This window comes from Trichechus manatus, unplaced genomic scaffold, assembly GCF_000243295.1.
Source record: "Trichechus manatus latirostris isolate Lorelei unplaced genomic scaffold, TriManLat1.0 scaffold00102, whole genome shotgun sequence".
Classification (NCBI taxonomy): Eukaryota; Metazoa; Chordata; class Mammalia; order Sirenia; family Trichechidae; genus Trichechus; species Trichechus manatus.
Window position 1 is genome coordinate 10226886 of NW_004444038.1, and position 16204 is coordinate 10243089.

At 48.3% G+C, this 16204-nt stretch overlaps 1 protein-coding gene across 8 annotated transcripts in view; it reads left to right on the forward strand.

The window, feature by feature from the left end:
- Positions 1–16203, forward strand: part of MCF2L (MCF.2 cell line derived transforming sequence like) — a 247809-nt gene extending 231606 nt beyond the window's left edge. For 5 of the 8 annotated variants that reach the window (XM_023737416.1, XM_023737418.1, XM_023737417.1 and 2 more), the window contains 11 exons: positions 530–622; positions 730–822; positions 1944–2069; positions 2860–3081; positions 3370–3462; positions 4760–4838; positions 5017–5083; positions 7344–7462; positions 13150–13271; positions 15462–15574; positions 15658–15910. In XM_023737416.1, the coding sequence (XP_023593184.1) occupies positions 530–622; positions 730–822; positions 1944–2069; positions 2860–3081; positions 3370–3462; positions 4760–4838; positions 5017–5083; positions 7344–7462; positions 13150–13271; positions 15462–15574; positions 15658–15868 (1338 nt within the window). In that variant the 3' untranslated portion in view covers positions 15869–15910. Of the gene's footprint in view, positions 1–529; positions 623–729; positions 823–1943; positions 2070–2859; positions 3082–3369; positions 3463–4759; positions 4839–5016; positions 5084–7343; positions 7463–7874; positions 7968–9067; positions 9143–13149; positions 13272–15461; positions 15575–15657; positions 15911–16117 lie in introns of those variants that run through there. The other 3 variants (XM_023737422.1, XM_023737421.1, XM_004382949.2) reach the window with 3 other exon arrangements.
- The last annotated feature ends 1 nt before the right edge of the window (position 16204 follows it).

A 16204-nucleotide genomic window follows, 5' to 3' on the forward strand; every position in this document is an offset into this window, starting at 1 on the left:
TCAGTTAGCAGCCAAGTGTGTTACTGTTCGCACCACCCAGGGTCTCCTAAAGGCCGTGGTTCACACGCGGGCTCCCCCTTTGTGTTGTGCAGCCCCCGTGGGTTCTGACAGATGCACAGTGCCATGCACCCACCATTACAGTAACACACAGAACAGTTCCACGGCCCTAAAAATGTCCTGAGCACCACCTACTCATACCTTCTCCCCTCCCCCTAAATAATTTAAAAAACTAAAGCTGTGGCTGAGCAGTATGCCTTAATGTGCACATCTTTGAAATAATCTTATGTGGCAGAACCCCGTCACCACGATACAACCCTTCACTGTAAAGTTCAGTGCATGGTCGGGGTCAGGGAATTCCTTTATTCAGAAACCGACAGGACCGTGTCACAAAGGAGTTTCCACCTCACAAAGTGGGTATCACAGTTCTCTGTTGGGCCGTAAAAATAGTCATCGATAATGGTAAAATGTGAGACGCTTTACCTGCTAAGACATTCTGTAACACATGGGTATTTGTCCCTTCTGGCCCCAGATGGAGGAGTTTCAGATTTACGAGAAGTATTGTCAGAACAAGCCCCGGTCAGAGAGCCTCTGGAGACAATGCTCTGACTGTCCCTTTTTTCAGGTATGTTTCTGAACTGTTCTTTAGCGTAGAGTTTAATTTACTAGTTGGCTTTTTAAATAAAGAGCAGTGAAAATGGTCTAAGCCACAGGTTGTTTCATTGGTTACAGGAATGCCAGAAGAAATTGGACCACAAGCTGAGCTTGGATTCTTACTTGCTAAAGCCTGTCCAAAGAATAACCAAGTATCAGTTACTGCTCAAGGTGAGTATCCCCACAGGGCAGCCACACATTAGTCAATATCTAAACCCAGAGGACGAGGCCTTATAGCATCATAGCAACATGCAAGCCTCCACTGATAGATGGTTGGTGCCTGCGCTTGAGGTGCCTTGGCCAGGAGTCGAACCCAAGTCTCCCACACGGAAGGCAAGAATTCTATCACTGAACCACCAGTGAACCCTCTTATCGGCTAGCTATTGTTAAAGGCACCAGGGATACAGAGGTCAGCTGAAACAGACAGAAACCCCCATCCTCATGGAGGACACGTTCCAGTGGATTCCCAACCATCTGTACTGTGACTGTGTGCTTGCACATCAGTCTTTCCCCTGCAGTGCGTCGCTCGAGGGCAGGGCTGTGCCCCCTTTAGCTCTGCTGGCACCAGCAAAGGCAGCTCCGTAAACCCGGACTGAGCGAATGATGGATGTGCAGATATGCACGTTTAACAATAAGGTTTTTTTCCAGGGCGTCAAAATTGAAAGGTAAAAACAATTGGTTTAGAAGAGAGGAAATGGTGAGCACTGGGAGAGATAGTCTGTAATTTACTGAGGCCCTCCTGAAGCCGTTTCAGGCAGGAAACAGCTTGCAGCTTTGCCTGTTTGGCCATGGTCAAAATCGCATGTGAATGTCCACCCTCGGGAGAGGGAGCGCGCTGAGCTGTGAGCTTGCCAAGCACGTCTGTGTGTGTGACTTCATTGTCCAAGCTCCTGACTTGCAGCATGCTGGCTATTGGTGTTGGAGAGGGGGCTACAAGAAGGCGGGCAGGATAGCCTCCTGGGCCCTCCAAAGACCATCCAGGCCTCCCAGGCAAGAGCTTGCCATGTGAGAGAGGGGTGAGTGGGTGTGTGCGTATGGTGCCAGGGCGCCAGTGCTGCTCCTCCCAGGTGACAGGTTACCTGGGAAGCCACACTAAATATGGTAAGGACCTGTCTTTGGAACCTCTCCAAGGTCTGCATTTCTCAGAAGACTGTTGGCTATTTTTATATCAGCGCATAAGAGTTCAAACAGCTATACAATGAGTTGTGGGGGTTTAGTGTGCAGACAAGCTGGCAGGTTTTCAGTGATGGATGTGGAAACATGTCCTCATTCTCACACCCCCTGCCCCTCAGGAGATGCTGAAATACAGCAAGAACTGCGAAGGGGCTGAGGACCTGCAGGAGGCACTGAGTTCCATCCTGGGGATCCTCAAGGCTGTCAATGATTCCATGCACCTGATCGCCATTACTGGCTATGATGTAAGTGACCCCACCAGTGGGAGCCCAGTGGGGACCAGTGGGCAGTGGCCTGGAGGAGAGCTGAGGATAGTCACCGCCGCATTTTTAGGAAGAGCAGCGCTGACCTTCTCCCAGAGGCCTCAGTACCGCAGAGCATGCCGCGGAGCTTTGCTGGGTGGGGCACTCTAACGAACAGCCAGACCGAGGACCACTGAACTGTGGTTTAGGGCTGTGCTCTTTAAGCCGTAATGTGCATACACATCACCTGGCATCTTGTTAAAATGCAGAGTCTGATTCAGTAGGTCTGGGTGGGGCCTGAGATGTACAGACTCCCAGAGAAAGCTGATGCTGGAGTCTGCAGACCACGCTGGGAATAGCTAACGTGCAGAGAACATCAGAAAGCGTTCACCCCTTGGTCTAAAGGTGACCTCACGATGTTGGCCTCATACAGTCAGGATTGCACCGCATCTTTTTAGCACTGAGACCGGTTTGAAAACCACCGCGTCTCTTCGTCTTTGCCTCATGATGAGGTGTCATTTGGAGAATGGGTGTGACAGTCTATTTTCTGCAATGCCGCTTGTGGATCGGTGATTTATAATAAGTGGCAGTAAGGTTCAGGTTTCTGTTTCTCCCTTCTACGCCCCGACCGTGTCTTTTCCCACTGCCGCTACCTTTCTTCTTTGTCTCCTCTCCTCCTCCCCCCCCCGGCCCTCCCCCTCCTCCTTCTGCATCTCCATTGTCATTATTATCTGCCCCTCTGTGAGTCCATTCTGGGTTTCCAGTGCAGCTGTTCTGTGTCCCTGTATTCCAGGGGAACCTAAATGACCTGGGGAAGCTGCTGATGCAGGGCTCCTTCAGCGTCTGGACTGATCACAAGAAGGGCCACTCCAAGGTGAAGGACCTGGCCAGATTTAAGCCGATGCAGCGGCACCTCTTCCTGCACGAGAAGGCGGTGCTCTTCTGCAAGAAGAGGGAGGAGAACGGGGAGGGGTATGAGAAGGCCCCTTCCTACAGCTACAAACAGTCCTTAAATGTGAGTACAGGGCCTGTTTTCAACAACAGCAAAGCATTTTGTCTACTAACCCTGAAAGCGGAAAAATGTGTGGCACTGTGACACATTTTGAGGTTATAGTTAAAACCTTGATCATGAACTCTTAAAATTCTGATATTTGGATCTAGAAGTCCGCAGGTTTTTGCCACTCTCAGCCCCCACCCCAAAAATACGTCTGTCGTTTGAGTTGCGCGTTGACATCTTTTAAAGATGAAGTGGGCGCTCTCATCATGCTTATTAATATCTGTTCCCCGATTTTGTCTTTCCCAGATGACTGCTGTTGGCATAACAGAGAACGTAAAAGGGGACAATAAGAAATTTGAAATCTGGTACAATGCAAGAGAAGAGGTTTACATTGTACAGGTAGAGGCCACTCGTTTTGGTTTCTCAGCCAAGGGGTTAAGGTGTGGATTGAACCTCTTAAGGATTACCGATGAGAAGAGTCTAAGGAGACCCTTCCATGAAGATTTAGCATCCATAGGTCAGGCTCAGCCACGGTTCCTGTAGGAGCGCTGGCCTGGGCCACCTTTAACCTGAGCTGTACAGCTGTACCCAGGACAAAACATAGGAGAAAATGGAAAGTAGAGGTGCTTTACACATATTCAAAAGAAAATGGACCCCGATTCACGTGGTCTCCCAGGGTCGTGTTCACCCTGAACACAGCAGAGGACTAACCAGCCCTGTGCCATGTTTAAAGTGCATCGATCTGGATTCTCCTGGTAGGAGAGGGTATTCCCGGACCCTCGCGTGTGCTTCTTCTTGGTCGATGAGAGTGGGAAGGGGTGGAGTTAAGCGTATGTTCAGGAACTGTGACCTCTAGAGGGCTGCACGGCAAAACCCAAGCGCTCTGCCAGCGACGAAGCTGAATGGGCGGATGTGCCTCTTCTAGTTGCTTTTCTGGATTCTAAGTTACGTGATGGTTCGGCCTGAGGGCTGTTTGCCAACCCTGCCAGGAGGTGGTGGGCTTGGCAGGGCCCAGGCCCCCAAAACAGCACGGCCCCAGGCTGCAGGACCCTATGGAATTAACACGAGGACGTGGCCCTGGCTCTAGCACTGCCTTCCACGCCCAGTCAGAGCATCTAAATAAGTGACCCAGGATTGCTGCCCGGAAGCTAGCCCTCTAGCTCTCTAGCTTTCTGCAGGCTCAGTGTCTTCAGAGCCCAACTGCCTACCTGACCGCAGACGCTCAGGCCTGAGCCCGGGGTGCTGTGTACAGGCTCACATACGATATTGAGAACCTTGTGGTTCCTGCTCCAAGCGCCTCTGCCTGGCAGCTTAGAGTCACTTATGAGATTTCCTTGTCACCTAAAAACAATGCACTTACTCTCAAGGTTTCCTTTATACCTGTGCAGTTTTAAATACTGACACAGTTCAATTGTTACACAGGTATTGGTTCAATCATTCAGTCCGTTAACTGGCTTTTGAACGCCCCCTGGTGCTAGGAACTGGACCCTGCACTGGCCTCTTTCCAGTCATGCCCCAGGAGTCCACACAGCAAGGGGATGTATGCACCCATTTTTTCCCATCTTCTTGCTTACATTCAGTGATCGATTATTAAATGCCAAAAATTGTCCTTAGAAGTTGTCAGAGTAAAATACCAAAGCTTATTCCTTAAAGGAATTTGTGATTTTACCTACTGGTATTTCTTTTTGGGGGATAGGCGCCAACTCCTGAGATTAAAGCGGCATGGGTAAATGAAATCCGAAAAGTGTTGACCAGCCAGCTGCAGGCTTGTAGAGGTAAGGATGTCTTTGGCAATTATTTTCTCTTAGCTTTTGTTCCAGGTGCACTTTTACTTTTGTCAAAAGCAGCTACAAATATTTTAACTAGATAAGACATCTTAGCATTTAAAACTAAGACGTTAAATGCAAATTCTTAGTCCTGGATAGATGGTTTGTTTATTTCCCCTCTTTGCAGAAGCCAGTCAGCATAGAGCGTTGGAGCAGTCCCAGAGTTTGCCTCTGCCTGCATCGTCTAACACAAGGTAAACGTACAATTTAAAAGTCAGTGTATTGGGAAGATTAAAAGTAGCTTTCTGGCACACTGTTCACAACAGCAAAAAATGGAAGCAACCTAGGTGCCCATCAACGGACAAATGGATAAACAAATTATGGTATATTCACACAATAGAATACTACGCAACAATAAAGAACAACGATGAATCCGTGAAACATGGAGGAATCTGGAAGGCATTATGTTCGGTGAATTTAGTCAGTCACAAAAGGACAAATATTGTATAAGACCACCATTATAAGAACTCAAGAAAAGGTTTAAACACAGAAGAAAACATCCTTCGATGGTTACAAGGGTGGGGAGGGAGAGGGTTATTCACTAACTAGATAGTAGACAAGAATTATCTTAGGTGAAGGGAAGGACGGCACACAATACAGGAGAAGTCAGCACAACTGGACTAAACCAAAGCTAAGAAGTTTCCTGAATACAATCAAACACTTTGAGGGACATAGAAGCACGGGTGGGGGTCTGGGGACCATGCTTTCAGGGGACATCTAGGTCAATTGGCATAACAAAGTTTATTAAGAAAACATTCTGCATCTTACTTTGGTGAGTGGCATCTGGGGTCTTAAAAGCTAGTGAGCATCCATCTAAGATGCATCAATTAGTCCCAGCTCACCTGGAGTAAAGGAGAATGAAGAACACCAAGGTCACAAGGAGAGTATTGGCCCAAGAGACAGAAGGGGCCACAGACTTCATCAGCTTGAGACCAGAAGAACTAGATGATGCCCAGCTACCACCAATGACCACCCTGACAGAGAACACAACAGTCCCTGAGGGAGCATGAGAAAAGTGGGATGCAGAACTCAAATTCTAGTAAAAAGATCAGACTTAATAGTCTGACTGAGACTGGAGGATCCCCAGAAGGCATGGCCCCTGGACTCTCTGCCAACCCAGAACTAAAACCATTCCCAAGGCCAACTCTTCAGACAAAGATTAGATTGGACTATGGGGCAGAAAATGATACTTGTGCAGAGTGTGCTTCTTAGCTCAAGTAGATACGTGAGAGTAAATGGGCAGCTCCTGTCCAGAGGTGAGATGAGAAGGCAGAGAGGGTCAGGAGCTAGTTGAGTGGACACAGGAAATCAGGGGTGGAAAGGAGGAGTGTGCCGTCACAGTATAGGGAGAGCAATTAGGGTCACATAACAATGTATGTGTAAATTTTTGTATGAGAGACTAACCTGAATTGTAAACTTTCACTTAAAGTGCAATTAAGAAAATAAAAAGGTAGCTTTGTGGGTACACCAGTGTTGATCGCAGCACTAGCCACAGCAGCCAGAAGGTGGAAATAGCCCGTGTGCATCAACAGATGAATGGATAAACAGAATGTGATAGAGCCACACAATGGAATATCACTCAGCCATAAAGAGAAGTAAAGTTCTAACCCCTGAAACTATTGCCCTGAGATAATTTTTAAACCTTAAACCGAAAATATCCCATAAAGTTTTCTTAAAACCAAACAGTAGTTTAGCTCAACTAGTAAAAAATGTCTGCCTTGAGTGTTATGTTCTTTTAAGATCTATCTATATGGAATCAAACTGACGACAGCAACTTGAAAGATTAGACAGGAAACTTAGGGGTCAGAGAGTTTATGTTGAGGGAGGAACAACTCAGAAAAGGAGGGTGAGAATGGTTGCACAACTCAAAGAATGTAATCAATGTCACTACACTGAACATGTAGAAACTGTTGATTGGTGTATGTTTTGCTGTGTACATTCTTAACAACAACAAAATAAATAAAATTTAGGGGAAAAAAAAACTGACTTAGAGACGTATAAAAAAGAAATAAAGCTCAGATTCATGCCACCGCATTGGATGAACCTTGGAAATATGCTGCGTGAAATAAGTCAGACACAAAATGACAAATATTGTATGATCCTACTTATATGAAATATCAAGGATAGGCAAAGGCATAGAAACAAAGATGATTCGTGGTTACAAGGGGCCAGGGGGAGTAGGAAATGGGAGTTTTTACTTAAGGTACTGAGTTTCTGTTTGGGGTGATGGAAACATTTGGAAATAGATGGTGGTAATAGTTGTACAACATGGTGAAAGTAGTTAACGTCCCTAAATTCTACGCTTAAAAATGGTTACAATGGAAAATGTTTTGACTATTACCACAGAGAGAGAGAGAGGTGCTGTTTGAGGGACGAATAAGAAATCAGGGAGAGTTTTGAAACACTAACCCGGCAATACGCGATTTCTTTTTTTGCTGTGTCTCATGTCATTAGTCCCTCCAGAGGAAATACAAAAGCTGTCAAAAAGTTGGAAGAAAGAAAAACTGACCCTCTAAGCCTGGAAGGATATGGGAGCTCAGCGTCATTGCCAAAGCCCCCAGAGAAGGGCAAAGGTGGGTGTCTGTTGTAACTGAACCTTCCGTGTTCATTGAGGTATCATTACTACGTGTTAGTTACCTAGAGACAAGTGTGTCGAGGACAGCCCCCCGTTAGAAATACACAGCTTCTTGTTAACCCAAAATAGCATTTGTAAAGTGTTCTTCTTTTCCCAACCCACCTTAAATGAAACATTTGAGTCTTACAGAAGAAGCCCTCTTACGGTTGGTGTAGGCTCCCCATCCGGCAAGCCCGACCCCAGAAATGCCGCTTGAGTCCGGAAGTCTGCACGCCAGCCACGACCTCAATTCCGACTTCCCCAGAGCGTGCCTGTGTGCCCTCTTCCACCGTGCCAGCCTGACTCAGGCCCTCCCTTGGCTGGGGAAGGTCAATGCCCTACATTTTTTGTCTCTTTCTGTTCCTTTGTAGATGACACAGTCACTAGCTCTACCTCAGAAAGTTCTGCGCTTTCCAGAAAGCGCTTTACCCTGCAGGGCTTTGCTAGCCTCAAAGGTCAGAAAGGTAAAAGGCACCCGCTCCTTCTGGAGCATCCACAGTGTGGTCCCGTGTCTGTTGTACATTCGTGTGGTGGTCATTCATGGGATGGTCTTGAGGAGTCACGTGCCTACTTCATCACTCACATGGAGCCCATTTCAGCGCATTTTTTCCACTGAGGGACTGACATAGCCGACGTGATCCTTTAGAGAAGCACCTCTTCTCTGGAAAAGTAAAGTTGAGCTTTTCCGATGAAGCCTTGCTCCAAAACTGGAGCTTGTCATTTGCGTTTTTGATCTGGTTTCTCCTGCCCCTTCTGCCCCCTTGCCTTTCCCTGTTACCTGCAGCTTTAACCTTCCAGCTGTAATGACTGTCTCCTGCCACAGTACTCAAGTGCTGGTTTCAGACAGGCTTGTAGGCATACTTGCTAGTGAACAGAGCTAGTAAAGGATCCCTTTAGAGGGAGGTCTCTGTAAAGCTCCATTACCTTTGAGTGTGCATTGGCAGTGAAACATAGGTGAGTGAAGTAAGCTGAAGTAGCTACACGGCAAACGTGACGTTTCCAGCATGTCTGTATAGAAGCCCTCCTCCTGATGTGAAAAGGCATTGTCGTCCATGGTTCTTTTGACTGATCCAGGCACTGGTCCAGAGAATTCATTCTTTTCCTCCAATTTATACAATCCTGTTAACTTAGCCTCTCACTAAGAAGAAAAAGAGAGAGAGAAAGGAAGGAGGAAGGGAGGAAGGAAATTGGGAGAGAGAGAGGAAGGAAAGAAAGAAGCCAAACTGCCCACTCTGGTATTACCAACTCTGCCAATACAAAGCTAAGAAAACGTGCCTAGAGATGGCCCCATAAAAGGATAATACTGGTTGCTAGAGTCACCTCGTCAGTCAGTCTCATCCCCGCTTAATCACCCTGAGCCCCTTCCTTCACCTGAGACCCCTTGACCAACGTAGTTTTGTCTATTAACGCTACTTTTGGAATCAGTGGAAACAACCCCATTGGATGTTTGTGTGTCATTCCAGCATGAACTCAGAGGCGTGGCACTTGGTGTCCTCGTCTTCCTCTTGCTCTTCCTCACTCTGTCTCTCTTCTGTTATATTTTTGCCTCTTCCTCCTTCTGCAGCTTCTCCTACCAGTCCTGACAAAAAAGCTAAACGGCATGAAGTAAAGAGCGACCCAACTCCTTTTGGTTTGAGAGGTAGAGTGATTCAACCTTCTAAACGTGGATCGACAGTCCGTTTACCCACCCACTTAGACACACACGCTGTTCTGCCGTTACCCATTGTCTAAAATGTAAAACTTTGCTAGCCAGAAACACACTTCTTGTTGTATTCAAAGCTACAGATCTTAAGGTGGTCTCCACGCTCCTCAGTGTAACTCCTCAAGCCAGACCCTCCTAGCTCCCACTAACTACGCCCTGGTCGCTAGTTATGGCCACAGGTAACACCTTGTTGCTATGGGCACCTGGTCAGCGGTTGGTTTGGTTTGGGTTCACTGCTCAGCAGCTGTTTTCGGCTGCGGGACACCTTGGTCATAGGCCCCTAGAGCAGCACCCCCCGCCATCTCCTGCTTCACCATTTTGGAGACATAGATCACAGTCAAATCCAGTTCCTCGTTTTTTAAAATAATTTCTTGTTAGTTGTTGAGAACGTACACAGCAGAACATACACCAGTTCAACAGTTTCTGAACGTACAGTTCAGTGACAGTGATTACATTGTTCGAGTTGTGCAACCATTCTCACCCTCCTTTTCTGAGTTGTTCCTCCCCCATTAACATAAACTCACCGCCCCCTAAGTTTCCTGTCTAATCTTTCGAGTTGCTGTTGTCAATTTGATCCCATATAGACAGATCTTAAAAGAGCACAATGCTTAAGGCAGACATCCTTTATTAGTTCAACTAAACTATTGGTTGGTTTTAAGAAGCCAACTCCTCATTTCACAGAGAAGACAACCTAACTCATAGAGCTAGACAGTGTCGGGCTTGGTGCTGAAACCTGGGCCGCCTTATTTCTCGTCCACCTCATATTGAACAAGTGAAACCTTCCCTGGGAAACCCAGAGGCTTTGCTGGGCTCGGTTGAAGGTCTCAAGTTCACAGAGAGAATTTCACTTTTTGAGTCTTCCTGAGTTTTCCAAACAACTAGAAAGGGATGCAAAGAGATGTGGATAACCCACTGAACCAGGATCCCCACAATCCCTGCCCCCTCGCCCCGAGACCACCTACAGTACCAGAGGCCACTCCTGGCCCATTCTTGACTCAAACACCACTCCAAGCCCCAAGGATCCAGATGAGCAGCCCTCTTCCCGCTACCCAGCACGAAAGCACAGAGGCAAGAAACTTGCCAACAGTTCTCCCATCCCCTAGAAATTGTAAGGCACCTAGCTCCCTGCTACTGACGCCAGGTACTCAGGGGACAAATCATTCTGTCCTATATTGTCTCCTAGGAAGGGTGTATTTTTGTTCATTAAACGTTTTCTACTTCTGGCCTGGAGACACCTAAAGCATTTTCCTTGCTACCTTCTCCTTCATGGAGGAAGCTGGTGTCATGTAGAGAATGTGGACTTGGAGCCAGATTAACTGTGGGTCATATCCTGGTTCTGCCACTTTTTAGCCAAGTGATTTCACCTCTCCAAGCTTCCGTTTCTTCATCTGTAAGGTGAAGATAATAATACAGCCTTGCAGGGTCGTAATGGAGACGAAATGAGATGATGTGTTTAAAGCCCTTAGCACAGCGCCTGGGATCGAGCTGTCAATCATCATTGTCGCCACCATCGTCATCATTCTTCTCGGTAACAGACGATGGTGAAGCCCAGGTCCTCGTAGCTGACGCTGTGGCCATCGCTTGAGCGTTTACCTCCTGCAAAGCTTTCTCCATCAGTTGCTTTACTCCATTGACAGCATCGAGAAATACTCACAGAAAATAGAAATGACTGTGCTTACAAGTCTCCTTGGCCTAACATCTTCTTGTTAAACATCCGCCCACATCATGAATAGGTGAAGAGGAACACAGTCTTGTTTATAGTTGCTCAGCTTCCAGATATTTTTGTGGGCTCGTTCCGTGGTTGTTACCGCAGGCAGAGTTGGATTTCAGTACTGGCCTTCTGACTTTCCTTATTACGCTACTGCAATGCAATGATCCTGTTCCTGAGGCCGCAAGCACAGCCAGACACTGCACTTGGTCTAGAAAACGTAGGTTTTTCCTAGCCACACTCTTCCTGAAAGTGAAGGTTTCCACAGAAAGACTTCTCTAGCCACAGAAGCTTACCACATTGCCCCCAAACAGATTTTGGGTTCAGTTGTGCCCAGAAGCCCCATATAGATGCTTCATGACAACTGGATGGTGGGCTGGGGCGAGGAGAAGCATCTTCTAGATGGTGTGCTCCAGCCTCTGGTCCCTGCTGATGGGAGAGGCTCAGCCCTGGAAGCCCCAGTGTGACTCTTCCCCAGAGTTCACACTTAGCTGCCCAGACTTAACCTCAGATGCGTTCAAAGCAGCAACATGGGGTGATTAGTAGCTAAAACACTGACATTCCCAAATTCTTGCACAGATGCAAGCCTGGTAGTGACACTGAGCAGGGCCAAGTGGCTCAGCACCTCTCACCTGTCCCCGGCAGCCCTGCCCCAGGAAGGTAAAGCTGGGCTCTCCCAGCCTGCTGGCGTCTGCTCTGTGTGCGGGGACGTCTGAGCCTGCTGTGCAGGGTTGCTAGCGTGCTGCTGCCAGCCCCTGGGCACCAAGTCCACCTCTAAACTGCTTCCCCTGCTGGGTCTCATCGCTCTGCTGGCTGACGGGGACTCACCGCTCCCAGCTCCCTTTTCCATCTGTGTAAGACAACAGCTGGCTTTCTAACCCCTCCCTAAAGCATGCCTTCCACTGCCCACCTTAAGATGACAGACAGTCAGGAACTGGCATGCTTGGACAGCTCACCTCTCGACAGGCTCCCCGACTAACGAGAGGGGGCGTTTACGCATTTGTTCTCATTCCTTCATATAGCTAGCACCCTCTTTTTCGCAGGGAAAAGCATGCTGCCAGCTGCTCCTGATGTAATTTGGACTTGGATGTGCCAAAGCTCAACTCTGATTAGCAGTAATATGCTTCTTTCCCTGATGTACTTGTTTCTTGATGAAGATGTCACTTAATACCGCGTGGAATGACTGCGGCTTCCACCATAGGAGTTTAACTTAGGCTTGTTGCTTTATTACCGAGGTTTATTGTGCTTGTTCAGTTTCATGAGGTCATCATCCCCCATCTCCCCACAACTCACTTGAAATTGCCCCAAAAATAGGAAATATAACTGCTGCTGTTTGGGGATACGTGACAGTAGGAATGCTAATGATGGGAAGTTTTTTTGGTTGTTGTTGGTTTGTTTGCTTTTATGTCTAAGAGAAAGCTTTGTTTATGTCCAAAAGAAGGCTTTGCTAGCCTAGTGGAGGTAGTACGTGCTTGGGAGGGGTGGTCTGGAGCCAGACTGCCTGGGTTTGAGTACCAGCTTCACCCCTTCCTGCCTGTGTGACCTGAGACGTGATTCAGCGTCTGTGTGCCTCCATTTACTCACCTGAAGGTGGCTGTAAAGCTAAATGAGTTACTCTGTGTTGAGTGCCTGGACCAGTGCTGGCGCATCGTACACTTGCAATAAACAAGTTATTTTTATTAGGAACTATTTTTCCTGACCCAGTTCTGATCAGTGTTCAAATGATAAGCGTTCACGGAAAATGCCTTCTCTTTGGACCGGTATTTACTGCAGGCCTCACACATAAGTAGGGTGGTGGATGTTCCCAGTTAGTTGTTGCTCAAAGGGTTTCCATATTCACTCAGAACCTGGCTGAAGCTGGTCGCGTGGGCATTGCTTTCCGGTCTGTGGGAAGAGACAGGGCCCTCTTGACCCCGCAGGAGCCGTGATAAGAGCCCAGCTCTCAGGAGGGGCTGGGGATGCACTGCCTTCCACTGGTTGCTTTCGCAGACGCTGCTAAACGCTCCCTAAGATTTTCACAGTCGAAGCAGAACGTGTCGAGTATTTTGGAAGTCTAAAGCAGTGTCCGCACGGCTCTGTATGGAGTCCTGGAAGGACGACAGGCTCTGCTTGGCCCTGCAGTTACACATTTGGGGGGTTCATGGGGACTTAGGTAGGCCACTCCCGGCACAGGCCACAGATGGAGCGGGTGCTGCCTCTGCTAAGAGCGTCATCACTGGGCCTGTTCGTCTCTTAGGTTGGAGCAAAACGTCCCATTCGTTGGAGGCCTCCGAAGACAACGATGGTTGGTCGAGTGCGGAGGAGCCGGTTAACTCGTCTGACGCAGAGGAAGATGGCGGAGCAGGGCCCAGGAAGCTGGTAACTCTGGCGGTCCCTTCCTTGGTAGCTCACGGCGGGGGTGCTGCTGCTCCCAGAGAGCAAGAGCTCGGGAGACCTGCCTCAGTCTGGGTCCTGTGAATTTACCACAGCCTTGCATAGCACCTACGCTTCCCAGATGTTTATGCTCACTTTGGTTAATTTACAGCTGCCCAGAGCTGCTAGCCCTGTGGCTCTACATGCGCCCCGCCCCCAGTCTCCCTGTTAGTTGTTGTTGGCATCGAGTTGGCTCTGAGTCATGGCGACGCCGTGTACAACAGAACAAAACGTTGCCTGGTCCCGTGCCCTTGTCGGGATTGTTGACATGCTCAAGTCCATGGTTGTGGCACTGTGTGGTTTGAGTGCTTTCCACCCTAGAGGGCTCAGCTTCCAGCACTATACTGGACTGTATTCTGTTGTGCTCTATAGGGTTTTCATTGGCTAATTTTTGGAAGTAGGTCACCAGGCCTTTCTTCCTGGTCTTAGTCTGGAAGCTCTGCCAGCCTGTCCAGCATGGGTGACCCTGCTGGCATTGGAAATATCAGAGGCATAGCTTCCAGCATCACAGCAACACGCAAGCCACCGTAGACTGACAGACGGGTGGTTGCTCTGTCAGTTAGCCAGGACACAGACGGACTCTCTCCTTTTGTAAAGGGATAGTCCACACCCTCTATTTCCTCCTTCGGTAAATAGAATGTTCTTACTGAGCTTTTCTAAAGCTATACATACACCTCTGTCTCGTTTTTAAGAAAATTGAACTGTCTTAAGTGTGGATTTGCATTCTAAACAATGTTATATTTTTAATATTAACGGGAAGAAAGAGCTGTTTCCGTGCTAATTCACTAGAGTCAGGATTATACAAGCAAGCATTCACGGCACACCCCACGCTTGTTCTGCTGCTATCACCAGAGCCGAAGCAGCAAACAGAAAAAGTCTCGGGGATTCTGAGGGGAGACAGATGAGATGCAGGAAAACCTGTAGACATGCCCAGCGGGGCAGCTTGTGATAAATGCCATGAAGAAAAGTAGAGCAGCCTAAGGAGATGGTGACAGAAGGGTCGTACTTTATACAGGGTTGTTAGAAGCTGCCTCTCTGAGCAGATGACGCTTGAGCAGACACCTGGGTGAAATGAGAGGTGTCGTTTCATATACACACATCTGGGGGAATGGGGCTCCAGGCAGAGAACAGCAGCTGCAAAGGCTCTGAGTGAGGTGCTCGTCTGGGACCGCAAGTAGAATGGGTAGATGCAGCAGATGTGGAGGAGGGTGGCGGAAGACTAGGTCAAAAAGAAGCCAGAGGCCAGGTCATGTGGGACTTGTAGGCCGAGGGCAGGACCAGGGGCTTGAGTTGAGGGCCTGCCTGCAAGGTTTTGAGCAGTTGTAACATGCTCCAGCTGACGTTTGGAAAAGACCACTCTGCTGTGTGGAAAATAGATCTTGGGGGAGAGGAAGACAGGGAGACACATGTCAGAAACCATTTTTCCTGACCCAGTTCTGTTCATTGTTTAAAGCGTTCATTGCAAACTCCTTCTCTTTGGATGGGTATTTGCTGTAGGGCTCAAAGAGATAAGGTGGTAGGTGTTCCCATATGTCACTCAGAGGGTTCCCATATTTCCTCAGAAACCGGCATGAAGATGATGAAATGGGTGTTGCTTTCCTGTTTGTGGGCAGAAACAGGGCCTTGTTTGTCTCCCCCATAGGAGCTGTGATAACAGTACAGCTATCGAGGGTGGGGATGGTGGTGCTGGGAATTTGTCTCCTTCCGTTGGGTTAGCAGATGGTAGCCAGTGCTTTTAAACCTCATATTTTGGTTTATTGCTGAAGAAATTTTTGTAAACTGGCTCCTTTTTTTTTTTTTTAACATGGTCATAATATGAGAGACCTAATACCTTGCTAAGCGTAAGAGGCCTTACCAATGTAAAGCTAATAATCCTACCAGTTACTCCACAAATGGCTGCCCCCCTAAAGAAGCGCTCATTTTCTTTCCTTCTCCTGCGACCAAACAAACTGAAGTCCACACTCGCGTGATGTTGCCTGTTAGTGGACAGCCACTGTTTGCTGGTCTTCCGTGCGGGTGGGGTGGGGGACGGAGGAAGAAGTGTCCTTTCATTTTGCCTGCTGGCGTACAGAGGGGGCAGACGTCAGTAAGTTGTGCCTTCTCGTGCCCCTCTCTCCCCGTCTTTCTCCCATTTAGGTTCCTGGTAAATACACAGTGGTGGTTGATCAGGAGAAAGGAGGCCTGGAGGCCCTTCCGGCAAAGAGCGGGGATGTGGTGGAAGTGATGAACGAGGGTGACGAGGGACTCTGGTAAGAGGGGACCCCAGCCCACTCATACCTGAGATGTGTGGAATACGTGGGCTAGAGCCATTTGACACTCACACCCCTTCCAGGTATGTTAGGAACCTGACCACCAGTAAGGAGGGGTGGGTGCCGGCCAGCAGCTTGTCGACGCTCATCGGCAAATCCAGGTCAGCTCAGTGCTTGAGCAGCTCAGGTAAGAGTCCACGCCCACAGTTCACTCACTTGGACCCCCTGGCATCACAGCCCAAAGCCAATTTAAGAGGAAAAAAAAATTGCAATCAAGTCGACTCCGACTCATGACAACCCCGTGTGAATCATAGGGTTTTCGATGGAAGATTTTTCAGAAGTAGATTGCCAGGCCTTTCTTCTGAGGCACCTCTGGGTAGACTCAAACCTCCACCCTTTCAGTCAGCAGCTGAGTGCTTAACCATGTGCGCCATCCAGGGACTCCCAAAAGAAAAACAGCAGGGTTTCATTTTTTTTTTCAAAAAGGAAAAAGCCAAAACTGTAACAAATCTCCGTTCTTTGGTGTTTTCCCTCCTCCTCCAGAGTCAGGCGCAGGCTCCGCCTTGCTCAGCAGCTCCTCTAGCTGCAGTGAGAGCTGCAGTGCCACCTTCTCGGACCTCAAGGGGTAGC